Raw genomic sequence first — 27,365 nt, forward strand, 5'->3', positions numbered from 1 at the left:
AAGGATTGGTCAGATTAAGAGCCAGGAGAGGGGTCTGTGGTATCCAGACTAGACAGAGGGGAGCACTAGGAGAAGGGTAATTGCCTGGAAAGGAGAGATGATCTCTAGGTAGGCAGAAACCCCCGATACATACCCAGATACAAAGTTACTGCCTCTCGAAGGTTCATGGAAGTTCAGAGGGCAAGGATCTTGTTTGGCTCTGCACCGTGTCCACAGTACAGGGTAGGAACTTGGCACATTATTTTTGAGTGAGTGAGTGAGTGAAAATTACCCGGTTTGGTGAGTTTCCTCTTACTAACTCAGCCTTGCAAGTAACCTCATGACCCTTGGGCCTTTTCAAAGCCCTGTGAATTCTGGAAGGGTCTGTAGCAAGTCTTCTTTATAAACCTAAGCAGGCCTAGAGGAGGTGAGTGATGCATCCAGCCTCCGTCTCACAGTTAGTGAAAGTCCTCCCCCCCGCCTCCGCCCCGCCTCCCCCCCGCCCCCCCGTCCCGCGCCCAGAGTGACTTTCTATCCGCCCAGCGCCCCCGCCTTTCTCGCCTCCGCCTGGCGCCTCTCCCCTCCCCGGTTCTGGCCTTGGCCGTGGCTCCGCGGACTGGCCCGGGCGGGCCCCACCTCTCCACCGCCCATGGCCAGCCTAAGCCACCGCCAGTTTCCTGGCCAAGGCTCTCAGAGGTTCCTTCTGTCCCGTGACGCCTGCGACTCCTTCCGCACTCGGTGAGTCCCCGCGCACCCAGACCCCCTGAGGAGGGCAGGCTGTCCCAGCTTGCTGTGGGGGTTCCGGAGGCTCCATGAGCTTCACTACAGGAACGTGGGTCTTGGGGTCCGGATCCGGGGTTCCGTTTGAGGCAGCGGAGCCTCCAGCCTTGCCTGAGATCTTCAGGCTAAAGGACGGCGACAGGTGGCTGGGCAGAGAGGGCAGGACGCTTAAAGGAGCCGGCACCATCCTGTGGAGTAGGTGTTACAGGCTTGACTTACAGAAGAGAAAATTGAGGCTTGGAGAGAAAAGGGGACAAATGGAAGGTAATATGGGTGCCCCTAAGCCATCCACCCCTTTCCTAAGTCCCTTATCCCATTCTTGAGACTGGGAAAGCTCCCCCGCACGCCGCCGCATCGTTCCTGTGCAAGAGGAGCCTGGATCCTGGAGCCTCAGCAGGACCCCACAACAGGGTTCTTGGGGTTGCCCTACTCAGAGCCAAGACCCTCCCCCCACCTCGTACCTGTCCGGGATCGTCATTTGCCACCTGCCTAAGAAAGGCAAGAATCCTTAGATACCGACAGAGTATTCTCAGACTTGGGGTTAAGAGTTGTGGAGCTTGGAGTCCCTCCCCATTCCTCCTACTCTGTGACCTTGGGCAAGTTACTTAAGCTCTGAATCTTAAATTTCTTTGGCTGAAATTGGCAGGGGCGGTAAATAATAACACCTATCTTCTAAGGTTGCTTGAGAATTACATGAGATTATGCAGCATGCCTGGCCCTAGGAGACCCTCTGCGAAAACTGACTGATTATTAACCTTTGCAACAATGTTGGGAGACATGAAGCTCAGAGATGGAGGCGATTCTCCAAGGATGAACCTAGGTCTACAGCTCTGGTGGCCTCGGTAGCATGCACTGCAGCCTGTCCTCTGTGCCCAGGACCTTAAGAAAGACACGCTCTCAGGGGACCCCAGCTATGGGAGCGACAACTGTGTTGCCTGCCAGGTGCCTAGCTGAACAGGCTGATTGCAGGAAAGGAGTCAGCTTTGTGGCCTCCAAGGGGCAATTAAAGGAATGGGACATTTTGGGGCTCTGCCCCCTCCTAGAGCTACATTCCCTGGTGGATCCTAGGACTACAACCAGTGACCAGTCACCCAGAGCTGCGCTCCTGCACTTCACAGCTCCCCCTCAGACAGGGTCTGATAGCTGGGTCCTGGGGAGCCAGTCCTGGATGGGAGTTGGGGTTAGGAGGCCTGGGAAGTAAGTACAGCCTTATGGCTGCCAGGGCTGCCCCACAGCTTCCCACGCACTGCCTGTGGCAAGGACACTGAGCGGTGCCAACTCAAAAATGAGGCATAGGCTGGGAGGTTGCCAGGCTGCTCACGTGGGGCTCTGTAGTCTCTTCTTCCTGGCTCCTCCCCTTCACTGCACCTGTGGTCAAGGGCCACCGCTCCTCAACTGTAACAACAACCCCACTGGATGGCTGCCTGACTCTACCTTACTGCTTCCAAGGAGTCTGTTTTGTACCCCTTTATTTTTCGATGTGGAATACATGCCCAGTGTAGGAAAAACAAACAGAAACAAACAGAAGAAAAGATAATGTCATCAAAAACAAAGCAAAAACAACTCAGACCCCCAAAACTCTATCCAGTGACTTTTAACATTTCTGTGTGAATCCTTCAGGCTTTTACCTTGCAAGTACACGAACATAGGCACTTGCATATGTGCCTTAAAAAATTATAGTGGTGTGTTTATTGTTGGGGTGTTTTGGTTTATAATTCCTGGGCATGAAGCAGATTATGTTGTCATTTCTAACTGTTGCATTGCTTACACAGAGTTAATGTGTCATTATGTTAAAATATTCATGTCTTTATTTGCTTGTTCAAACATAATTTAGAAGTAAAATTGCTGAGTCAGAAGAAAATAACTATTTTTAAGATTTTTATGTTTATTGCACCAATTTACCAATGCCTCAAATTATCCATTTATCGTATACCAACATCAGTGGTACATGAGATTGTCCATTTTCCCATAGCTTAGCCAACATCAAATATTTATATTGCTTTACATATTTTCCAATTTTATAGGAGAAAAATAGTCTTCTGTTTTATTTTTCATTTTTTATTACTTGTTTTTGTTTGTCTATTAGCAATTTTATTTTGTTAAATTGCTACAGAGACATCTAAATTCTTCATGTATGAAAGTTTATTACATGCTTTCTTTTACATTTCTCTTTTAGTATCAGGCTTGTATAGTGCAATATTTACCAGTATTTTCTAATACTTTAATGTTTTCTTATATTTAATATTTTAAATATTTATTTTTAACACAGTTGAACTATATGTTGTAGTAAGGAATAAGCTATAGAGCTCGATTTTATTTATTTATTTGTCTAATTAATTAATAGATTTTTTTTAGAACAGTTTTGAGTTTACAGAGAAACTGAGCAGAGAGTACAGAGAGTTATCATACACTCCCTCCGCCATGCCCCCCACCCCATTATTAACATCTTCCATTAGCATTAGTCTGGTACATTTGTTATACTTGGTAAGCCAATATTGATACATTATATTATCTAAAATCCACAGTTCACATTAGGATTCACTCTTGGATTTTAACAAATGTACTATGATCTGCATCTGCCATTACAGTAGATAATGGTTTATTTACTGTAAAAAAAAAATCTCTGTGCTCGACCTGTTCATTCCTCCCTTTCCTCTAAAATCCTTGGCAACCACAGATCTTTTACTGTCTCCCTGGTTTTTCTATTTTGAGACTGTCATATAGTTGGAATCATACAGTAGATAACTTTTTAATATTAGCTTTTTTCACTAAGCAACATGCATTTAAGCCTTCTCTATGCCTCTTTGTGGCTTGATCATTTTTTTTTTTTTTTTTTTTTTTTTTGGCACTGAATAACATACCATTGTCTGGATGGTTTATTTATCCATTCACACACTGAAGGACATCTTGGTTGCTTCCAAGTTTTATTAACTATGAACAAATCTGCCATAAATTTGCATGTGCAGGTTTTTGTGTGGACATAAATTTTCAACTCAGTTAAGTTAATACCAAAGACTGATTGCTGGATTATATGGAAAGAGTATGTTTAGGTTTGTAAGAAATTGCCAAGCTATTTTCCAAAGTTGCTCTACCATTTTGTATTCCCACTAGCAATGAATGAGAGTTCCTGTTGCTCCACATCCTTATCAGTACTTGGTGTTGTCAATATTTTGGATTTTAGTCATTCAATAAGTAGTTCATCATTGTTTTAATTTGCAATCCCCCATGACATATGATGTTGAGCATCTTTTCTTATGCTTTTTTGCCATCTGTATATCTTCTTGGTGATAGGTCTGTTCAAGTCTTTCCCCCATTTTTTAATTGGGTAGTTTGTTTTCGTATTGCTGAGTTTTAAGGATTCTTTGTATATTTTGAATACCAGTTGCTTTATCAGATATGTGTTTTGCAAAGAGCGTTTCCCAATCATTGGTTTCTTTTCATTCTCTTAACAGTGTCTTCTACAGAGCAGAAGTTTTAAATTTTTTAAAACTTTATTATTTGTTGATGGTTACTTACAATTGTAGTATATATTCTGCATGCCTGTATATCTATCTGTCTCTCTTTCTCTATCTTTCTATCTCATCTTTAAGCTTTGCCATGATAATCATTCTTATCTGAAGAGTATATGATTTATGGTTGCACTATAATGTAAGCAAGAATTTTTTAATCGCAGAAATAGAATGATTCATTTTATATTTATATTCATTTTATATTGGATTCTTTTAGATAAAGCAGTTCACATTGTGCACTTTTTTTTTCTTTTGATTTGGGGTAATCATCAATGCGCGATTCTTTTAGAAAGGGTAAAAATGTAAAACTTGAGTTGAACATTCTCCAAGGGAATATATTTGATAGACTTATTTTATTATAATGTTTTAATTAATAACTTTTTACTAATCATATTGAAACAAACATTTTAAAAGCTTGATTATGTTTCTGAGGTTTGCAATTTTTAAATTCATTTCATCACTGAGCTATTATTTTCTTCCCTTGTTATTGCAAAATCATGTGTTCATATTTTAAAGAAAATATATCTCCAAATCTTAATAACTGAACACAACTGTTTAAAAAACATTCTTTTTTAGTCTTTGCTTTGTGAGTATACTTATATGGCTTTGTATTCCCTTTGGATTTTGATTGGGATTGTGTTGAATCTATAGATCAGTTTGGACAGAACTGGTGTCTTGACAATGTTGAGTTTTCCCATCCATGTGTATGGGATACCTCTTCATTTATTTAGGTTTTATTTTATTCTTTTTATTATTTTAATGACCAAGGATCAGTAGTAATGCCACTTCTTTCATTTTTGATATTAGTAATTTGTGTCTTCTCTGTTTTCTTTCTTAGTTAGTCTGGCTAGAGGCTTGTCAATTTTATTCATGTTTCAAGAGAAACTTCTTTTAGTTTTGTTATTTTTTTCTATTGATTTACAGTTTTTGATTTCTTGATTTTTGCACTAGTTTTTGTTATTTCTTTTTCTCTGTTTACTTTTGATTTGATTTTCTCTTGTTTTTCTAGTTTCCTAAGGCAAAAGGTTATTTTATTGATTTTAAATATTTTTCTTTATCAATATATGCATTTAATATTATAAATTCCCTCTACACACTGCTTTAGCTGCATCCCACAAATTTTGTTAAGTTATATTTTCATTTTCATTTTGTTCAAACTATTTAAAAATTTCTCTTGAGACTTCTTTGACCCACGTATTGTTGTTATTGGTTTCTAGTAATTCCAGTGTGGTCTAAGATCATACTTTGTATGATTTCTATTCTTTGAAATCTGATAGAGTGTGTTTTATTATTTATTCTGGTGACTATTCCATGTGAATTTGAGATGAATGTATATTCTGCTGTTGTTGGATGTAGTATTCTGTAAACATCAATTAGATATAGCTAACTGATGGTGCTGTTCAGTTCACCTATGTCCTGACCGATTTCCTACTTGTTGGATCTCTCAGCAGGGATTGATAGAGGGGTTTAAGTCTCCAGTTATGCTAGTGGATTTGTCTGTTTCACCTTGCAATTCTATCAGTTTTTGCTTCACATATTTTCATTCTCTGTTGTTAGGTATATCCACATGAAGGATTGTTATATCTTCTCAGAGAACCGAACCCTTTACAATTATGTATTATCTCTTTTGATCCCTAATAACTTTCCTTGCTCCAAAGTATTTTTTTTTGAAGTTAATAGAGTTACATATTTCTTTTTGATGAGTGATATGAGGATATATCTTTCTCCATCTCTTTACTTTTAATATATCTGTGTTTTTATATTTAAAATGGGTTTCTTATAGACAACATATAGTTGGGTTTTGATTTGTTATCCGCTGTGATAGTCTTTGTGTTTTAATTGGTGTATTTAGACCATTGATGTTCAAAGTGATTATCAATATAGTTGGATTAATATCAAACATATTTATTATTGTTTTCTACCTATTGCCTTTGTTTTTGTTTTTTTATTTTATATTTTTCTTTTTGGTCTGTTATTCATTTTCTGACTTCTCTGATTTTAACTGAATATTTTATATAATTCAATTTTTTTCTCTCTTAGCATACAAATTTTACTCTTTTTTTTTTTTTTTTGCTTTTCTAAAGTGGTTGCTCTGAAGTTTGTAATATACATTTATGATTAATCTAAGTCCACTTTCAAATAACACTATATTGTATTATGGGTAGTACAATTACCTTGTAACAGAGTATTCCTGATTTCTCCCTCTCATACTTTATTATCACTACTGTCATTTCAATTATCCACAAGCTATAGTCACTGAATATATTGCTGCTATAATTATTTTGAACAAATTGTTATCTGTCAGATCAGTTAAGAATAATAAAAAAAAATGTTACCTTTATTTATTTCCTCTCTAATGTTGTTCATGTCTATGTGTAAGTCCAAGTTTCTAAATTTTAACCCTCACTCTTTTTTTGAACAACTTCTTTTAAGATATCTTGTAACTCAGGTTTATTGATGACAAATTCCTTTAATTTTTTTGTCTGAGAAAGTCTTCATTTCCTCTTCACTTTTGAAGGATAATTTTACTGGATATAGATTAGAATCAGTTCTAGGTTGATGAGATTTTCTTTCAATACTTTAAACATTTCGTTCCACTCTCTATTTACATGCTTGATTTCTGAAGATAATCCTTATTCTTGTCCATTTATAAGTAAGGTTCTCTCCACCCTTGCTGGCTTCTTTCAAGATTTTTCTCTTTGTCTTTTATTTTCTGAAGCTTAAATATGATATATTTGTGCAGCTTTTTTCTTTGGCAGGGGAGGTATTTATCCTGATTGGTTTTCTCTGAGCCTCCTGGATCTGTTTTGATTTCTGTCTTGAATTTTGGAAAAAATCTCAGTTATTACTACTTCGTATATTCTTCTCTTTCTTTCTATCATTCTTCTCCTCTATGAGATGTGATTCTCTGTATCCACTTAACTGTCTCTCCAATTTGGGGAGCAGCAATTTGCCCTGTGACCTCAATTCTCTGATGGATCTAAGAGGAATTGTTGATGTTCTGTTTGCTCGGCTTTTTTCTTGTTGTGAGGACAGGAGTGATGATTTCCAAATACCTTGCATGCCAGACTGGAAACTAGAAGTCCTGTCTATTTTCTAATTTTTTTGAAGTTGCTAGTTATTTTCCAAAATACTGAATAAACCATCCTTCTCTCACTGATTTGAAATGCCAAGTTAATTACATGAAATGTCCCTTTTTCTTACCCTCTTATTCCCTTTTTATATGTGTATGAACACACATATTCATTACATGTGGTTAGGAAAATTTCCAAACTTTCTTATGTTCATAAAAATAAAATTTCTAAATAATACATTAGCTAATTAAATCTATAGTGTCTTAAAATAACTTGTTATTAAGTATCTTTGAAATCAAATTAACCATCTTTTCTGACTACATGGTATGAAATTGGAAATTGACTACAAAAAAAAACCCCAGAAAAATCACAAATATGTGAATATTAAACAACATGCTACTGAACAACTATTGGGTCAATGAAGTAATTAAAGAAGAAATATAAAAATGCAGACAAATGAAAATGAAAATATGACCTAACAAAATCTATGGGATGAAAAAAAGGTGTACTAAGAGAGAAGTTTATAACAACACAGGCTTACTTCAAGAAAAAAGAAAAATCTCAAATAAACAATCTAACTTTATACCCAAAGGAACTAGATAAAGAAGAACAACAAAGCCCAAAGTCAATAGAAGGAAGGAAATAATAAATAATCAGAGCAGAAATAAATGGAATAGAAATTTAAAAGACAATAGAAAAGACCAATGAAACTAAGAGTTGGATTTTTGAAAAGATAACAAAATTGACAAACCTTTAACTAGGCTCATTAAGAAAAAAGAGAGAGAAGGCTCAATAACCAAAATCAGAAACAAAAGAGAAGTTGCAACAGGTACTACAGAAATACAAAGCATCCTAAAAGACTATTATAAACAGCAATACTCTAACAAATTAGAAAAGCTAGAGAAAATGGATAAATTCTTAGAATCATATAACCTTCCCAGACTGAACCATGAAGAAATAGAAACTCTGAAGAGACTGATCTCTAGTAAGGATATTGAAACAGTAATCAAAAAACTCCCAAAAAACAAAAGTCCAGGATCAGACAGCTTCACTGGTTAATTCTACCAAATATTCAAAGAAGATTTAATAACAATCCTTCTCAAACTCTTCCAAAAAATTGAAGAGGGAGGGAAGACTGCCAAACTAATTTTATGAGGCCAACATTACCCTGGTGCCAAAATCAGACAAGGACAACACACAAAAAAGAAAATTACAGATTAATATTCCTGATGAACATAGATGTAAAAAATTATCAACAAAATATTTGCAAACTGAATACAATACATTAAAAGGATCATACACCATGATCACGTGGGATTTATTCCAGGGATGCAAGGATTGCTCAACATCTGCAAATCAATCAATGCGATTCACTACATTAATAAAATAAAGGCTAAAAACCATATGATTAATGGTCATCTTAATAGTTGCCAAAAAGCATTTGACAAAATTGAATATCCATTTATGATTTAAAAAAAAAACTCGCAATAAAATGGGCATAGAAACAGTTTCTCTACAAATAAAGACCACATATGACAAACCCATAACTAATATCATAGTCAACTGAAAGCTTTTCCTCCAAGATCAGGAACAAGATAAGGATGCCCAATCTTGCCACTGTCAGTCAGTGTAGTATTGAAATTCCTAGCTAGGGCAATCAGACAATAAAAAAAAATAAAAGGCATCCAAATTGGAAAGGAGGAAGTAAAGCCGAGACTATCTGTGGATGGTATGATTTTATATATGGAAAATTTTAAAGACTCCACTAAAAAACCATTAGAAACAATAAACAAATACAGTTAAGTTGCAGGGTACAAAATCAACATACAAAAATCTGTTGCATTTCTATATACTAACAATGAAAAAATCATAAAGAGAAATTAAGAAAAGAACCCCATTTACAATCACAACAAAAAAAAATGAAATACTTAGGAAGAAGTTTAACCAAAGAGGTGGAAGACTTGCATACTGAAAACTATAAGAAATTGTTGAAAGAAATTAAAGAAGACACAAAAAATTGGAAAGATATTCCATGCTCATGGTTTGGAAGAATTAATATTGTTTAAATGTCCATATTATTAAAACAACCTACAGATACAATGCAATCCCAATCAAAATCTCAATAACATTTTTCACAGAAATAGAATAAAAACTTCTAAAATTTGTATGGAACTACGAAAGACCCCCAAATAACCAAAACCATCTTGAGAAAAAAGAACGAAACCAAAGGTATCACACTTCCTGATTTCGACCTACATTACAAAGCTATATTAACCAAAACAGTATGGTATTGGCAGAAAAACAGATAGATAACTGGGACAGAATAAATAAACACAGAAATGGAACAGAATTGAAAGTCCAGAAATAAACTCACACATATATGAACAACTAATTTACAACAAAGAAGCCAAAAACAGAGGAGAAAGGAAAATCTCTTCAATAAATGGTTTTAGGAAAACTGGACAGACACATGCAAAAGGATGAAACTAGACCACTATTGTACACCATACACAAAAATTAACTCTAAATGAATTAAAGACTTGACCATAGGGCCGAAAACCATAAAATAGAAAATATAAGCAGAAGCTCCTTGACATCAGTCTTAGCAATATTTCTGTGAATTAATTCAACTCCAACAGCAAGGGAAACAAAAGCAAAAACAAACAAATGGGAAAAGATATTTGTGAATCATACCTCTGATAAGGGGTTAATATTTAAAAACTCATACAACTCAACAACAGGCATATGAAAAGATATTCGGCATCATTAATTATTAGGAAAATTCATATCAAAACCACAATGAGCTATTATCTCACTCCTGTTAACATGGCTATCATCAAAAAGACAAGAAACAAAAAGTGTTGGAAAGGATGTAGAGAAAAGGGGACCCTTGCACACTGTTGGTGGGAATGCAAGTTAGTACAGCTACTATGAAAAACAACATATATAAAAAAGTTGCATCTTGAAGTTATTATGCTAACTGGAATAAGTAGACAAAAAATACAGTGTATGATTTCATTCATGTGGAGTATAAAGAACATAAACAAAAGAAATGAACAAACAAAAACAAAAACTCACAGAGGCAGGCAACAGATCGGTGGATACCAGAGGGGAAGAGTGGTGGAAAGAGGACAAAAATGGTAAAGAAAGTCAATTGTATGGTGATTGATGGTAACTAGACTTTTGGTGGTGAGCACAATGAAGTATATATAGATGTTGAGTTATAACGTTGCACCTCTTAAACATATAGTGATATAAAGCAATGTTACCTCAATAAAAAATTAAAGCTTTATTTTTAAGCAATTTTAAGCAAAATTAAGGGGAAAGTACAGAGACTTCCCATATATCCTCTCCCACAACACATGCATTGCTTCCCCCATTATCAACACCCCCCACTAGAGTGGTACATTTGTTACAGTTAATGAACACACATTGACACAATAGTCTCACCCTAGATATTGTACATTCTCTGGGTTTGGATAAATGTATTATGACATGTATTCATTTTTATAATATCATAGAGTATTTTATTTTCAGTGCCTTAAAAATCCTGTGCTCCGCCTATTCATCCCTTCTCCTCCTTCAATCCCTGATAATCACCGATGTTTTTACTATCTCTATTGTTTTGCCTTTTCCAGCGTGTCATATAGTTAGAATTCTATTGTAAGTAGCCTTTTCGGATCAGCTTCTTTCACTTAATAATATGCACTTAAGTTTCCTCCATGTCTTTTCGTAGCCTGATAGCTCATTTCTTGTTAGTGCTGAATAGTATTCCATTGTCTGGATGGACCATAGTTTATCTATCTATTCACTTACTGAATGACATCTTGGTTGATTCCAAGTTTTGGTAATTATGAATAAAGCAGCTATAAACATCTGCGTGCAGGTTTTTGTGTGCATGTAAGTTTTTAATTCCTTTGGATAAATACCAAGAAACACGATTACTGGATTATATATTACAAATATGTTTAGTTTTGTAAGAAACTACTAGACTGACTTTCAAAGTGACTGTTTCATTTTGCATTCCCACCAGCAATGATTGAGAGTTCCTATTGCTCCACATCCTCACCAGCATTTGACGTTGTCAGTGATCCAGATTTGGGCCATTCTAGTAGATGGGTAGTGGTATCCCATTGTTGTTTTAATTTGCATTTCCCTGATGACATATGATGTGGAGCATATTTTCATATGCTTATTTGCCATCTATATATCTTTTTTGATAATGTGCCTGTTAAGGTCTTTGGCTCATTTTTTAACCAGGTTTTTTATTTCTTATTGAGTTTTAAGAGTTCTTTGTATATTTTGGATACCAGTCCTTTACCAGATATGTCTTTTATAAATATTTTCTCCCAGTCTGTGGCTTTTCTTCTCATTCTCTTGACAATGCTTTTTGCAGAACAGAAGTTTTTGATGTCAATGATGTCTAACATCAATTTTCTCTTTTATGAATCATCCCTTTTGTATCTAAAAAAATCACTGCATACCCAAGGTCATCTAGGTTTTCTCCTGTGTTATCTTCTAGTTTTCTAGTTTTATGCTTTACATTTAGGTCTGTGATGGGTTTTGAGTTAATGTTTGTGAAAGGTATAAAGTCTAGATTCATTTTTTTTCATGTAGACGTTCAGTTGTTCCAACACCCTTTTTTGAAAAAAAACTATCTTTGCTCCTTTGTATAGAATTTGCTTCTTTGACATACCAAAAAGATTTTAGAAGACAAAGAGAACATTTTCATGAACTTGGAGTGGGCAAAAATTTCTTAAATAGGATACAAAAATAACTAACCATGAAGGAATTTTTTTATAAAATATACTATATTAAATTTAGGATCTCTATTCATCAAAACACACCATAAGAGAGTGAAAAAGCAAGGCACAGAATTGGAGAAGGTATTTTCATATATATATATTTATGTGTGTGTGTGTGTGTGTATATATATATATATATATATTTTTCGCCCCCACAGAGGCAAACGTCATCTGTGCTTTATTGTGAGGCATAGGCCCCTCCTGGAGCCTGTGTCTTAGCGGTCCTGGGTGGATCCTGGGGCCAGCCCCTGCCCCAACACCCGATATCCAAGCCCTGCCCAGCTTCCAGCCCAGTGCAGGGTGGGTGTGCTGCAGGGAAGATCAGAACTCCTGTCCGTGAAGCCCAGGCAAAGCTCGGTCCTGGGACCTCTGGCTCCTGGGAGGGAGGTAGGGCAGGCCAGGTGGGGTGGGATGGGAAAGCCTCCCAGTCCTCTGGGGCCTGGCCTAGCACAACACACAAAGGACTCGTAGTCTAGACTATTTTTTTTTTTTAAAAAAACTTCTTGCAAATTGTCAAGAAAAGATCATCCAATGAAAATAATAAACAAAAAAGACTCAAAGAGTCAATATCCACAAGAAGATATACAAATGGCCAATATACATAGAAAAAGGTGTTCAACTTCATTAGTCATCAGGGAATTACAAATTAAAACCTCGATGATTTAGCAAAATAGCTGAAACGAAAAGGCAGAAGGCCATGATGCAGAGCACATAGAAATGGTAATTGGTACGATCACTTGCGAAAACTGGCAGAATCTGCTAAGGCTGAACATTTTCATAGCTGTGACCCAGGAATTCCACTACTAGGTACATACCCTACAGAAATGTGTACTTATATACAGTAAGAACCATGCCCCAGAATCTTTATAGCATCCATACTGGTAATAGCCTCAAACTGGAAACTTCCTAAATTCCAGTCAACAACAGAGTGGATAAATAAATGTTTTGTTTTGTTTTGTTTTTCACATAATGAAATACTATGCAACAACGAGAATGATCATAGTACAATATAGATAATGTTGAGGGGGGGAAATCCACAAAATGTTACAATGAATGATTGCATTTTTGTAAATGGAATATATATATTTTAAAAACAGGCAAAACATTAAAAGTCCAGTTACTCTTAATGGAGTATAGTTACCGGAATAGGCTCAGGGGGGGCTTCTGAAGTAATTCTTTATCTGATTGCTGATTATAAAGGTGTATTCAGTTGGTAAAAAATTATTGAGCTACATACCTATGATTTGTACATTTTTCTGTATGTATAAGGCATGTAACTTCAACAAAATTTTACAAAAAAATATGTATATTTTTGTAAATGGACAATTCAAAGAAATGTATCAGGCAAATAGGTTTTACAGATGTGAGCATGGTGGAGGAATGAGCAAACATTGGAGAAACTTGCATGATCTAGCCACACATCATTCTACATATCTTTTCTCTTCTCAGCCAGCCCAGTGGCACCCCACTCCCCCGCCCCCCGACTCCCAATTCCCACCCCTACCTTCAGTCCTCAGGGCCTGTCCATCAAACATCCTTTTCTATAAGGCTGAGGTAGATAGGCCCTCCGGACCAGGCCCCCTTGCTGCTTTCTGGCTCAGGGGAATATACCTCACTTGTAGGCTGAAAGCCATGTGAGGCAAGTGAAATCTTTCTTATTGACAAATGAGGAAACTGAGGCTTGATGTGACTTGACCGAGGTCTTAGACTGGTTAGTTAAAGAAATATACTCAAAGACACCTAGAAAACTTGACATCCAGCGTTCCATGCCAATTTGGAGGGTTTCGAGGAGAAACCTCTAATTCTACAGTCTCCGAGTGACTCACCTACAATGGTATCTAAAATCCCTCCTTTGTGGAACCTTTTCCTCTGGTCCTTTCACGATGGCAGCCTCTTTGCAGTTGCCTGCCACTAGGGAGCCCCAGAAGGGAGCTGAGAGGGTGGGGCAGGGGCAGGCAGGCAAGGCACTATACAGCTGCCCAACTTGGATCAGGGTCAGTGTCCTTGAGGCCATCAAGCCCTGCCTAATGCTACAACCTTATTCCTTCCCCAGGTCCTTCTGACCTAGCCTTGCTGCCATGAAGATTGCAGTGATTGGACAGAGCCTGTTTGGCCAGGAAGTTTATTGCCACTTGAAGAAGGAGGGTCATGAGATCGTAGGGGTGTTCACTGTCCCAGACAAGAATGGAAAGGCGGATCCCCTTGGTGAGTGGGTAGTCTAGGAACAGGGAGAGGGTATGTCTAGGAATGTGGGTAGCAATGGATGGGAGAAGAAGCCTGCAGGATCAAGTTGTGGGGCTGTGGATATTCCTGACCAAAGGCAATCATACATGGTTCACTCTGAATCCTGCTCAGGTACTAATTGGCTGCCTGGCTTTTCTGAAACAAAGTGGAGAGCTCCTTCCCAACTGATCATGGAGTAGAGTTTACATCCTGGAAAAGGGCCATGGAAAAGCTTAGCCTATACCCAGGGCCCTATTATCTGACAACTCCAAGTTTCTCTGATCCTAGCATCCAGGCCTTGAAAGGGATGCCAAGCAGTATTCACTGTGTCCCCACCAGTGGGAGGACCTGGTACACAAAGTGCTGGGCCCCAGCCTGGGAGTTTCTGTCCAGAGTAATGGAATGGGGTCTGAGAATTTATATTTCTAACAAGTTCCCAGGCAATGCTGATGCCTCTGGCTCTAGGAGAAGCACAATTTGAGAATCATTGGCTGAGCTGAGAACTTCAGCATCATGGTAGAATGTGGAGACCCTCCTGATGGACACAGACTATGGGGCCAGGCTTAGAAAAGAGGCCTTATGGTAGACATAAGGCCTTTGTTCATAAGGAGTTGTGAGTCTCCCCAGACGTCAATGCAGGCTGACCTTGGACTCAGCTTTAGCACCACCGTGATGCCAGCCAGGCCTCAGTCTTAGATCTGAGTCCAGTGTGACCAATGACATAGCCTGAGCCCAGCCCTCAGCCACCAAGTGACCGCTGATACCAGCATCTGAGCTTGGACCTGCACCTAGCCTGGTTGGGGCTGCTACTTGAACTTACCTCAGACGTTTTGCAGAAGTATTCCCTTGGTCACAGTGGCAACAGCTTTTGCAAGCATAGTCCAGTCTGCTCACACTGATCTAACTCTCTCTCAACACCCCTGGATACCAAGGTACAAAGGCAGAGGGGGCTAGAGGGTGGGTTGGGTCCAGTCAGGGGCCAGACACTGGGTGGGCTAACAGAGAGCCAAGTACAAAGAAGTGTCTGGTAGGTTCTAAAGTGGGGCAAGCAAAAGAGAACTTGAAGGAACCAGGGTAGTGACTGCAGGAGGCAGCTGCCACCTCTAAGGCTGGGGAAGTTGAGGGCAAAAAGCTATACCTTCTAAAACTTTGTAGTTTGGAAGCCTGTAATTCAGACCTGTGAGGAGAGCATGCTTACCAAGGGTGCTGGTAACAGAGCAGAAGAAGGAATGTGAAGGCTGGAACCTAGACCTTGGAGTGCAAACACCAGTGGAAGGGGGTTTTATGCACTGAAGCTATTTCTGCAGATATTGGGAAAACTGCAGACTGACTCAACTATTGCTCTGGAGTGAAGAAGTGAGGCTGGGGTATATTCACAGAACAGCAGCTCACAGAAATAAGCAAGCCCCTTCTCCACTCTTCTCTTCCTTCTCCCCCTCCAGCCTGTCAGTGTCCCTCCAGCACTCCTCATTGGCAGTGCTTATGCAGTTTGCAGGGTCTTAAACCCCATCCCAGAGAGAGAAGGGTGGAGAAATAGTAACTTGGTGATGGGTATGGTGAGGCTATGGGAGTGGAAGAGGGCAAGAGGTCAGCCACTGGGGGTCAGGCAGGAATCTGGGAGAGGGAGGCACTTGGACATCTTGGTGGTCAGCAGAAGTCAGTGCAGACAAAGCAGTTCCTGAAACTTCACCCTTGGCTAGTGCTGTCCCCTCTGTGCTGCCCAATGGAGCCTGGCTAGGCAGTAGGAAGGGTGTAAAGGACAGGCCTGGAGAGAAGGTGCAGGAGTCACTTGGCTGGGAAGGCAGAGGTGGCCATATGTGGGTGGGTGCAAGGAAAGGATGGTTTCTCACTCCTTGTCCCACAGGCCTGGAGGCTGAGAAGGATGGAGTGCCAGTGTTCAAGTTCACCCGCTGGAGGGAAAGAGGGCAGGCTCTGCCTGATGTGGTGGCAAAATACCAGGCTTTGGGTGCTGAGCTCAACGTCCTGCCCTACTGTAGCCAGTTTATCCCTATGGAGGTCATCAGTGCCCCCCACCATGGTTCTATCATCTATCATCCGAGTCTGCTCCCCCGGCACCGAGGGGCCACGGCCATCAACTGGTAAGATGGCAGAAACACCCCCATCTGCCTGAATCATTGTCCTCCCTTAGCCTGGATCTTTTCTTTGGAACCATGGAACAGGCATCACGCACGTACCTGTCCTGTGTGGCCAGATGACATCCACGCACCAGATTAGTGAAGCGTTATTAGTCAGCAAGAATGTTCAAGAGAACTGGGGATAGGCATCACTAAGCGCTCTGCAGTCCCACGGTAAATTGCAAAGTGAGCAGTTGGTGTTCGCATCTTATGGTGGGGGTCTTGGGGACAGAGTAGGTTAAAGGGCTCACCTGAGGCCTCACCCAGGAAGCCACCAGTGCCACCAACCCAGGTGATGTCCCCAGAAACCTGCTCTAACCTCCAACCACAGCCATACTTCTGGTAGCACCTAGGAAAGAGATAATGATGGATTATGAGAAGTACTAAGAAGACAATAAATGGAGTGATATGTCTGGTGGGTGGGGCAGTTTAGACGAATCGTCAGGATGGGGAGACATCTGCGCTGGGAAAAGATGGATTGCAGTCAGACTGGGCTGGGTGGAATTCAGACTCCCAGATCTCTGGCCAATGTCTCTTCACTTCTCTGGGCCTCAGTTTCCTTATCTGTAAAAGGGGCATGCAATGTCCGTTACACCAGTTGGGAAGATGAAGTTACGTGAGGCATATAGGGATTTTACCACAAAGCCTGGCACATGGTTGGTGTCAATAAATAACATTTTCCTTCTCCATCCCACTCTTGACAGAGTGGGAATCAATCCTCCCAAGGGGTGAGGGGGATAAAAGGGTGTGCTGGAGGATAGTGGGGGCCTTGAGGGCTGTCCCCAGGACATCCTTCTCTGTGGTCCTTCCTGCTAGACTCAGAGTTTCTTTTTTACTCTCTAGGACCCTCATCCATGGAGATAAAAAGGGGGGGTTCACCATCTTCTGGGCTGATGATGGCCTGGACACTGGGGACCTTCTGCTCCAGAAGGAGTGTGAGATCCTTCCAGATGACACCGTGAGCACTTTGTATAACCGCTTCCTCTTCCCCGAAGGCATCAAAGGAATGGTAAGCATTAGGAGCTGGCCATGCCACGTGTGCCTGCAGAGATTCTCCATCTCAGACACCCTCTCTAGGCCAGCCTGCTGCTCAGAGCTGGCCGGAAATCTGTTCCCATAATTCCAGGATTCTGGAGGGAGAGAACTCTCATTTCAGGGTTTCAAAGAGGCAGAATTAGGACATGTAATGAATGTATTAGGCAGAACTCTTGTTTACAATGACAAAACCCAACTCAAAAAGCTTTAGTGAAAAAGAGGACGTTTTTGGCTCATTTAATAGCGAAGACTAAAGGCGAGGGTGGTGTCAAGCATGGCTTAATTCAGAGGCTTAAACCGTATCACTAGGATTCTATTTCTCTCTTCTTCTTCTTCGTGATTCTACTTTTCTGTTTGTTTAGTTTCATTCTCAGGTTCCTGCCTTCAAATACGAGGAAAGATAGTCACTGGTAGCTCAAGTCCTGTACCTCTAGATTCCAGAAGAAGAGAAATCCTCTTTCTCCTAGACTCTATTAACCCATTTCCCGTTTCCCCCAAGAATACTCACCTGCAGCATTTGCGGCTTCAGCATTTACCCAAGATAACTCGTGGATTATAGTCCTAACTTCGCTCCCAAAGTTTGTCAGGAAATACCTTGCTTTTATTATTACTTTCGCATCACTCTAGTATATTGATAACTTTTGGAAACGAATGACATCATTCTTATTTATTACATTCTCTTTTTAGTAGTGGTATCTCCATTTACAAAATATAGTAATTCTTGAGCACTGAAAATGCAAATCCTAGAAAATGTAGCATTCCTATGCATGATGTTGTTCTGTGCTTTGAAATTTATCACACGAAAAAAATTATTAAATACTGATCATCATATACACTTCTGTTACATTAGGATTAGAGACAAGTTCTGTTTAGAAATAACTCCAAGAACAGTTTTTATATTTTATTTTCACATTGAAAACCAGTCCGATTTACTTCAGCCTCAAAGAGTGTGTTTATGTAAAGTTAAATTAATACTAGCAGTAAGCGGCCCTTTTTTTCCTAAACAGGAAAGGAGTTAATAAAAAATCAGAAAAGACTGTGATTAGCCAATTTTGGGGTCATGTGATCACCCTGAGCCAATCACTGGCCAGGATGATGGAGTACTCCAATGGGCTAGCCTCAGTCACATGCTTCTTGCTGTGGCCAGTTTGGGAAGGAAGGCTGATCCAGTTGTAGTCTTTGAGACTGAATTCTCCACAGGAAAGAGGCTTCTGTAATCAGAGGAAGACACAAGAATGGCTGATATCAGAGACACTCGAGCTTGACACAGCAGGCAGGCCTGGTACGACCTGACCCTAAAGGGGTTGGTGTATTTGCGGGGCTGTTGGTGGTCCAGGAGGAGTCCAGCCAATGATAGCCAAAGGCAGACACATTCCTGATTCTCACGAATTCCAGCAGCAGGCAGAAGTCAGACAGGAGGAGGTCTCCAGGAAGAGAGCATTTACTGTTTGGAAATAGCAATAAACATAACAATGACATAAAAGTGCTCACTGTTGCCTAGATGTCATCTATCCCCTTGCCCTCAACCAGTCTGGTCTATTGCCACCTTTTATTTTTCTGGTGTGTTAAACAAGAAGCCTCTTTGTATTCTCTCCCACTCAAAGCAGACTCTGCTGGAGATTTGATATGAGAGACCGAGAAGGGGTTACTTTGCACATCTCACAGAAACAACTAAAAATATCCTTTAAGGCTGCACTGTTAATAAGGCAGCCACTAGTCACATACAGCTATTAAATTAATTTAAATGAATTCTAATTAAAAATTGAGTTCCTCAGTCTCACTAGCTACATGGGACTCACTAGGGACTATACATGGCTGATGGCCACTGTATTGGACAGTGCAGATGTAGAATATGTATATTGCCACAGAACATTCCACTGGGCAGTCCCGCTTTAGGTGTTTCTGACACTCCCATCTTTTCTCAGTCTTGGTATCTGGGGGCTCTCCCACCAGGACCTCCCTCACAATGTGCCTACACTCCTTGGCTGTCCTTTTCCCTTGCCTTGATTTTTACTTCCACAACCTTCCTCTTTCTTCTAACAGAGAAACAACTTCCTACTTAATCCCAGACTTCCAAATGCATCATGGGACTCACAATCCATTCTCCATACCAGGCAGGGAGAGTTTTAGATAAAAACATGGAAATCTGTGTATGTGTTACCCGTATATAGAACTTTATATTTTGTGTAATCTAAGATTTTCTGTACAATCTTTTAAAATTTTGTGTCGTAGAGAGGGCGGGGTTTTGTGCCCAATGTACAAATTGGAACTGGATTCACACTAGCTCCATCTCTTCATACAGGAGATATTTCTTGGGTGGTGTTGTATGCCAGACATGTATGGTTAGTGTGGGGTAGGGTCCAGACTCAGTGCGAACCCAGGGGATGAGAGTAAAGGGAGGATTCTAAGTCTAGGAATGTTAATGGACCCGGGCCTCCCCAGGTGCAGGCTGTGAGGCTGATTGCAGAAGGCAAAGCCCCCAGAATCCCTCAGCCTGAGAAAGGAGCCACCTATGAAGGCATTCAGAAGAAGGAAACAGCCAAGGTGAGTGCCAGGGCTCTGCCTACTCTGAGGACTACCCGAGCACAGGCTGGAGTACAGAGGGCATCCTGGGGTTCAGGCCGGGCAACCAGGTTTTAATTGTTTAAGGCTAGAAGACAGGGCTTCCCAAGCAGGGACACCATGAACAAAGCTGTAGATGGCGGGAGGCATGAGGCACCAGGACAGGTAGGGATGAGGGTCCATTTCGAGTTCTTCCCTGTTTCTCTTCAGGAAGAATGGGCAGGCAGATCTCTAAGGAAAAGATCTCTCTCTCTCGCTCACTCTCTCTCTGTGAGTGTGTGTGTGTGTGTGTGTGTGTGTGTGTGTGTGTGTGTGTGTGTGTGTAAAATATCAGTGGTAGTTCCAGAAGTCTCTAAGATGAGGAACAACAGATAATTCAGTTCCTTAAAGCTGTCACAAGCTGGAGAGTCTGGTGGTCTCTGGGCTGTATCTCTGCTCATGGCTTCTGGGGTGCTATATGGGGATCTGTGCGAATCCTGTAAGCTGGGAAAAGCTGTTGACACGGCACTATGAGATGGGCCTGCACTTTGTGCTTGGGGCTCTGTGTAAAGTCTTGGCTATCTTAACAATAGAACATTGTCTTCCCCAAACCATCAGTTTATATTTATTCAATCCGTGAAAAACTGAGAGTCAGAAAGCACCCAGAGTGTGGGTACCAGAGAGAAACCCCACCCAGCTCCAGGACTTGAACCAGTGTTTGAGATAAAGCTGGACTTCCCAGCTTCCTCCCCCGAGCTTCACCCACTATTGGGGTCATCAGGGCCAGAGGGGAGAGTAGAAGTGTTACCCAGATGATCAGAGTGTCGAGATAGACTGACTGAACAGATATGTGCTACCCTACAGATCAACTGGGAGCAGCCAGCAGAGGCGATTCATAACTGGATCCGTGGGAACGACAAGGTGCCAGGCGCTTGGACAGAGGCTTGTGGGCAGGTGCGTTTATGCGTGGCTGGGATTGGGCTGGATGTACTGGTGTGCCCCACTGACTATAAAACTCAAAATATGTTTGAACTGATTGGAAAATAGCCACTGCCCTTACCCCTAGCCCCACCCAAGTGCCCCCAGCTACTTCAGCCCCTCCCCCAGGACCATGAGACCTACCTATCGTCTGGTAGCTAAAAGGTAAAGGGACAGGACAGCTCAGGGCCTCCAGGCCCTGCAGCAACTCTGGAGTTGAACTGTATTGGTTGTAAAATATTTTAACTCTCACCCCTGGGCTCGAAGAGACCCCAATTCAGCTCTGTCTTGGCCCTGATGAGTAGGGGCAGCATGCTCAGCCAGGGGCTGGGCAGTAGGCAACCCAGATGCTGAAAACAGGGAGCTCTGAGGCTCACAGGTTCTCTTGAGGTATCAGGGGCTGACAAGACCTGAGCAGGGACTTAGGTGCCCCACAAAGGGTTGTCTTGTCCTCCACAAAGTCCTGGACTGCCCAAACCCCTGACCACTGACCACCGGCCCAAACTGTGTCTAGGAGTCCTTCTGCTGCGCTTGCAACCACAAGAGCCTTTGCAAATTGACCCGTGATTGCATTCATCCTCAGGGCAGGCGTCTTCACTCTGTGGTACCTTCAGCAGATTTTCTCTTAATGTCTGTCCACCTGAAGTCTGAGACCATGGGCCAATACAAGGGATCGTAGGGGCACACAGGGCTTGAGGGCTCCCAAAGCCTTCAAGCCTCCTCCAGGAGGCAGAGTCCTTAGAGCTGTGACTCTCATGTCACACTGTCCCTGGCCCCTATCTCATCTTCCTAGCCCTGCTCAGCCCTGCCTAGGCTGCCAGCAGAGGGGGCCTCTTCTCATCCACTGCCTTCTGGTTTTCCTGTCCTGTTTCCAAACAGAAGCTGACATTTTTCAACTCAACGTTGAACACTGCAGGCCTGGTGCCTGAGGGAGAAGCTTTGCCGATCCCGGGAGCCCATCGGCCCGGAGTAGTCACAAAACGGGGACTGATCCTCTTCGGGAACGATGACAGAATGGTAATGATGCTGCTGTGGGTTACATGTTCATACAGTAGGCTCAAGGCTACACACACTCCTGACCAAGGGTTCTGGCCCCGTGGTGAGACCCCTGGCTGCTCTGGAGAGAACAGGAAAAAATAAAATGGCAGGCTCCAGGAGTCTATGCCCTCAACCACTGGGTCTGCCCGTTCCCCTGTTCCAGGAAGGCTAGCCTCTTGCTCTTCCTGACCAGGTGCCCCACCCAGAGCTGAGTGTCCTGTGGAGGTGTCAGAACCAGGAAGAAGCCCTCTCTAGGAAGCCCAGAACTTGGGGCCTCGTATTAGTCCTGCAGAGTGGCCAAGCACCACTGGGTGTGGTCATTGAACCTCTGGGACTCAGTTTTCTTCTCTTTTAAGAACTCTTGGAGCCATGCCAGATACATAGCACAAGGTTTGTTGAAATTTCTATAGGGCTTGGAGTCCCCTGCCTGTCCTCTGATTCATATTAGCAGACTCTGTAACTCAGAACAACAGCTAATATTTATAGAGCACTTTCTGTGTGCCAGGAAGTTTTAAAACAATTTATATGTATTAAATTTAATTCTCCCAACAACCCTATAAGATATGTATTAATATTATACCCATTTTTCAGAGGAGAAAACCGAAGCATAGAAATTTAAATAACTCATTCAAGGTCACCCAAGCTCATTTGTGGAAGGTCTGGGTTTCAAACCCTAAAATTCTGTCTCTGAGGCTCACCAGTTGTCCATAGCACTCTACTATTAATACTTACTCTGTGCAGTCGTTGAGCAGATCTAGGCCTTAAGATACCAAGGGTAGGGAAGAAGGAGGACAGGCAGGGCATGTCCAGGGCAAGCACATTAGGAAATTTCAACAAACCCTATGGATGTTGAACCCTTGGCTGCATCAGTGTGTAGACGCCAGATATTATGTGGCATGGCTTTGCTTGGGACTGTTGTGAGCTCACTCTGGGTGCCCACTTTTCCATGCTCTGCCTTCAGAGGCCCCAAGGCTATCGTAAATGTCTGTGATTTATGGTGATTGGGTGTTTTAGATATTTATGATTGATAAAAGCAATTGGAAGACCAGATCTGTCTTGGGTCAGATTCCCTAAGAGAAGCTCCTGAGATGGTAGATCTTGTGCACATGATTTATAGAGGGAGCACTCTGGAAATTCACATACCACTCAGAAGCAGGCTAGGACAGAGGACAATGCTAAGTGAAGATAAGGGTTCTGGAGCAGTCCAACCTCCATCCGATCCCAGGGTAGGCTCTGCAGTGTGACTTGCATCTGCTGATTATATCCTGGCATCCTTATATCACTCAGTCTTCAGTTTCTGCTCCCCCAGAGTAGGGAGGAGGGCAATGAGGCATAGCCCCTGGGTCTCTCTGTACACAGCCATGCTTATCTGGCAACATCGGGGGTGGGGGTGCAGAATTAGGCCACTAAGAGCTCACCCTTGCAGCAGCTGGAGGATGGAGGCTCCAGCTGGGAAGGGACCTGGTGGGGAGCACTGACTGCATCCTCTGTGATATCCACAGGGACAGCAAAGCAAAAGAGGCAGCCTTGGTGGACACCCTTGGCTGAAGCATTTCTTGGGAACTCCCAGCTGAGTCAGGCTGGATTTTAGCCCACAGAAAACTCTAGGACATCTTCAAAAGGCATCAGTGTGGGGGTCAGGCAGGGAACCTGGCTCCAGTTCTGTTAGGGCATGTATAGAATATGCCATTCTTATAGACCTCTTATTAAATAGACTTGTTCTCCTCTATCTATAAATACATCTGCTCCTCTTCCCATCCCTGGCCCTGAGAGGTGTGTCTATGACCTTCACCAGATGTTCCCATGGGGTTTCCAGAATGGGGCTACTGGGTAATTAGTTGTTTTCTCAATTGGTTTTCAAAATAGTGCTTGAGTTATTTTGTCTAATGAGTGAGTAACAGTTTTATAGAAATAATAAAGTCATTACACTTAAAAAGAAAGCGAGAGCATGGTGGGGTGAGTGATAGGAAAAAGTAAGCATGAGCTCAGCAGCCTCCCCAGCCTTAACTCCTCTCCTCATCATTCATCTGAAACTCCCTGTGCCTTTCTTATGATGAGAGTTGGAGATGAAGTACAGTGCTCTCTGTGGAATTGCTCTCCTCCCTGCCATAAGGGCAAACATAGGCACTGTAAAATCCTTCCTTGTGCAGCTGCTGGTAAAGAACATCCAGCTGGAAGATGGCAAGATGATCCCAGCCTCGAAGTTCTTCAGGGGAGAAGACAACGACACCCTAGAGCTGACAGAGGCAGAGCTGGTCACCAGGGAGGCTGTGCGGGTAAGAGACCACTTCAAGGCTACTGTCTGGTTGAGCAGGTCCTGCATTGCACATGTTTTTGTGAATCACACTCACTGGAGTCAGGCTGTGCACATTTTCTGTTGATGTATGTGCTGGCCTTAGCCAGGCATAGTGTTGGTTCTATCCTGTCTTGAGGCTTTATATGTTCCCTTGCTCCTTCTCCCTCTACCACCGGGACCCTGGGATTTGGCCAGCTGGGTTTGACTCTCCTAGGGATTCATTGTCAACAATGGACCAATGAAACAGAAGCCCCTGGAATAGCTGAGTCAGGTGCCAAGCCCATGATCTCATTATAGAACAAGTGCACTTCCAGACAGGCTCCCAAAGAAGGAGCACCTTACAATATGACCAGCGCAAGTGTCATAATCGGGCAGACCCAGACTCCAATCCAGTTCCCCCTTCATGATGCTGGGCAGTGTTTCCTTCTCTCAGACTCAGTCTCTTCCACCTGAGTCCCGTATGTGGTCACTTCCCAAAATTCTTCCTGGCCTCCCTGCTTCCCCCATCACCCTCTCCCTGAAAGGCATGGTAATAATGATACTTAGTCTTATTGAATGGATGATGTCGAGTGGATTGTCAGCCATTCAATCATTCAATCATATATTCAACTATTATTTAAGAAATACTAATTGAGCTCCTACCGAAAGTTGGATGCTAAGCCAGACACTAGAAATGTGATGATAAGCACTGTTCCTGCTATCATGAAGTATCCCTTCTCATGGAGAGGAAAGCCAATGAACAACTAAGCAAATTAACAGAATAGTTTTAGACAGGGAGAAGTGCTGTGAGCGAAATAACAAGTTGATAGGAACGAGGTCGCTGGAGGCTGGGGGATAACTTTAGAAGGAATAATCAGGGAAGGCTTCCCTGTGTGGGAGGAGGGGAAGGCTTGAGTGGAGACCTGACTGGAGAGAGAATATCTGGGGAAAGACCTATGAGGGAGAAGGAACAGCAAATGTGAGGCCCTAAGAGGGGAGGAGTCCAGGGAGGAAGGTCATGATGGAAAGAAGAGGGCCAGGCCACGTTGGTAACTGTGGATGTTGATGACAAGGGCAGATGGCAGAACTCAATAAGAGAGGGACACGAGGAGCTTGCACTGCTCCAGAGGGCACCAAGAACTTCCTTAGTTGGAAGCTGAACTTTTTGAATGTCTGTTTAAAAAAAAAAAAAAAGCCTATTCATTCACAAAATATTCTTGGAGCAATTTCTCTGGGGCCAGCCCTATGCCTGCCCTGGGGTTATAGGGGCAGCTGGACTAACTGGCCTTCTGGAACTTATAATAGAGTGGCACGTGGGGAGGGGTGAGGTCATGTGTTTGTAGAGCTAGACCTGAGTCAAAAGCTGCTGTAACTGTGTCCTTCATCTGTGAAATGGAAAGAATAAACCTTACCTCCATGGGTGTTGTAAGTGGTGGATGAGAGAATGCATATGAAAAGCATCGATTTAGTAGCATCTGTTAGGAATTCAATAAATGTTGGCAATGAGCCTGTCCTCAAAAGAAGCAGATACTTCTAGAGTTCGTATGTATGCCAAGTTCTAAACACTTCAGAAACAATGGTGTATTTAATTACTATAACAACTCCATGAAGTAGGTGCTTTTATTATCTTCATTTCCTAGCTGAGGAACATGGGCTGAGATGGAGTCATGGCTAATGAGGGCAGTGCTGGGGCTGGCGTCCTCACCTCCACTGCTACCTATATGGCCTCTTGGTCATTAGCATTGTTATCATTAAGACTGTTGATCACAGCAAGGCTGGGTCTTTTTGGGATGCATGGTCTGGAGGTAAATGGGATAGAGGTGAGATGGCCGGGGAGGAAAGGCCAGTGTGCGGTGGTTGTAGTCCATCAGTATTGGTAGAGAGGGTCCAGTCTGGTGGCTATAACAGGGGTCAACCCATGTTCCCCATTCAGCAGAACCCACCAAGCACCCACCATGGGCTGGGGCAGGTCATGTGCAACCAGCCCAGGCTTACATTCTCCCGAGCCGAGGCTGTGTAGAGTATTGCAGGTGTCACAAACACCATGTTTACTGAGCAACTTCTGTACTCCAAGAGCCTGCCTCACACAAGGAATCTTCCCACAGCTGTTAGCCCCTTGCACAGATGAGGAAACAGAGGCATCGATAGGGTATCTGCATCTCTATGGCTTGTCAGAGATTAAGCTGGGATCTAAAGAGAATGTGTAGCACTGCCTCTCAGAAGTTCCACACACATTGAATGCACTGCCTCTCAGAAGTTCCACACACATCGAATAAGGGCTGGTGCGTCTTTCAGGCATCGTACGGTGGCATGCCCACACACCAGCAGGTGACCGGTGACTCCAGGCCACATGAGTCTGAAAAGGGTAACCCCTGCCAGAAAAGCAGTCAGTGAAGGTTTCAGGGAAGAGGTGACACAGAAATTACCCCTTAAGGATGCCCAGGATTTAAATATGAGCTCGGGGTTCAGGGAAGAGTGTTGCCTGTGGGCAGAGGTGTGGAAGGCAGGCAGCAATCGTGTGGGGGTAGAGAGTAGTTCACTATGTCTGTTGATGATCACATTGAGGATGGAAAGGGTAGATCCATGACACCTTTCTAAGAAAAAAAGAGGGGTCCAGATAAAGGTTGGGCTAGACGTCATGGGAGGCTGGTCATAGTTGGGCCTGCCAACTCCACATTCAGCAACAGGATGTGGCCTGGAGCCTGAGGCCCTTCCCAGCTCCTGTCCTGACAGGTCTGGCTGGGAGCTTGCCCAGAGAACAGTCGTTCCATTTTGACTACCAGACAGCCTTCTTAGGAGACTGGGTGGGTGCTGCCCACTCAGTTGCACTGCCCTTTCCATGCTCACCCACTAGGCCATCTGGCAGGCACCATTGCCCTCCACAGGTCTGGAGACAGAAGATACAGAACCATCTAGCCACTCAGTAAGGACAAGACCCAGGCCTCCTGAGCCTCACCTGTGTGCTTTGTTTTCACCCACAGAACTACCCCCCC

At 42.5% G+C, this 27,365-nt stretch overlaps 1 protein-coding gene across 1 annotated transcript in view; it reads left to right on the plus strand.

Annotated features, from left to right (window-relative positions):
* Window positions 1–506: 506 nt before the first annotated feature.
* ALDH1L1 (aldehyde dehydrogenase 1 family member L1) overlaps window positions 507–27,365 on the plus strand; it is a 76,467-nt gene continuing 49,608 nt past the window's right edge. Inside the window, exons 1-9 of the mRNA XM_011376072.2 lie at window positions 507–717; window positions 14,201–14,352; window positions 16,235–16,469; window positions 17,349–17,514; window positions 19,983–20,084; window positions 20,946–21,035; window positions 21,939–22,076; window positions 24,248–24,373; window positions 27,227–27,295. Coding sequence (XP_011374374.1) covers window positions 14,226–14,352; window positions 16,235–16,469; window positions 17,349–17,514; window positions 19,983–20,084; window positions 20,946–21,035; window positions 21,939–22,076; window positions 24,248–24,373; window positions 27,227–27,295 — 1,053 coding nt within the window. The 5' untranslated portion in view covers window positions 507–717; window positions 14,201–14,225. The remainder of the gene's footprint in view (window positions 718–14,200; window positions 14,353–16,234; window positions 16,470–17,348; window positions 17,515–19,982; window positions 20,085–20,945; window positions 21,036–21,938; window positions 22,077–24,247; window positions 24,374–27,226; window positions 27,296–27,365) is intronic.

This window comes from Pteropus vampyrus, unplaced genomic scaffold (genome assembly GCF_000151845.1).
Source record: "Pteropus vampyrus isolate Shadow unplaced genomic scaffold, Pvam_2.0 Scaffold285, whole genome shotgun sequence".
Classification (NCBI taxonomy): domain Eukaryota; kingdom Metazoa; phylum Chordata; class Mammalia; order Chiroptera; family Pteropodidae; genus Pteropus; species Pteropus vampyrus.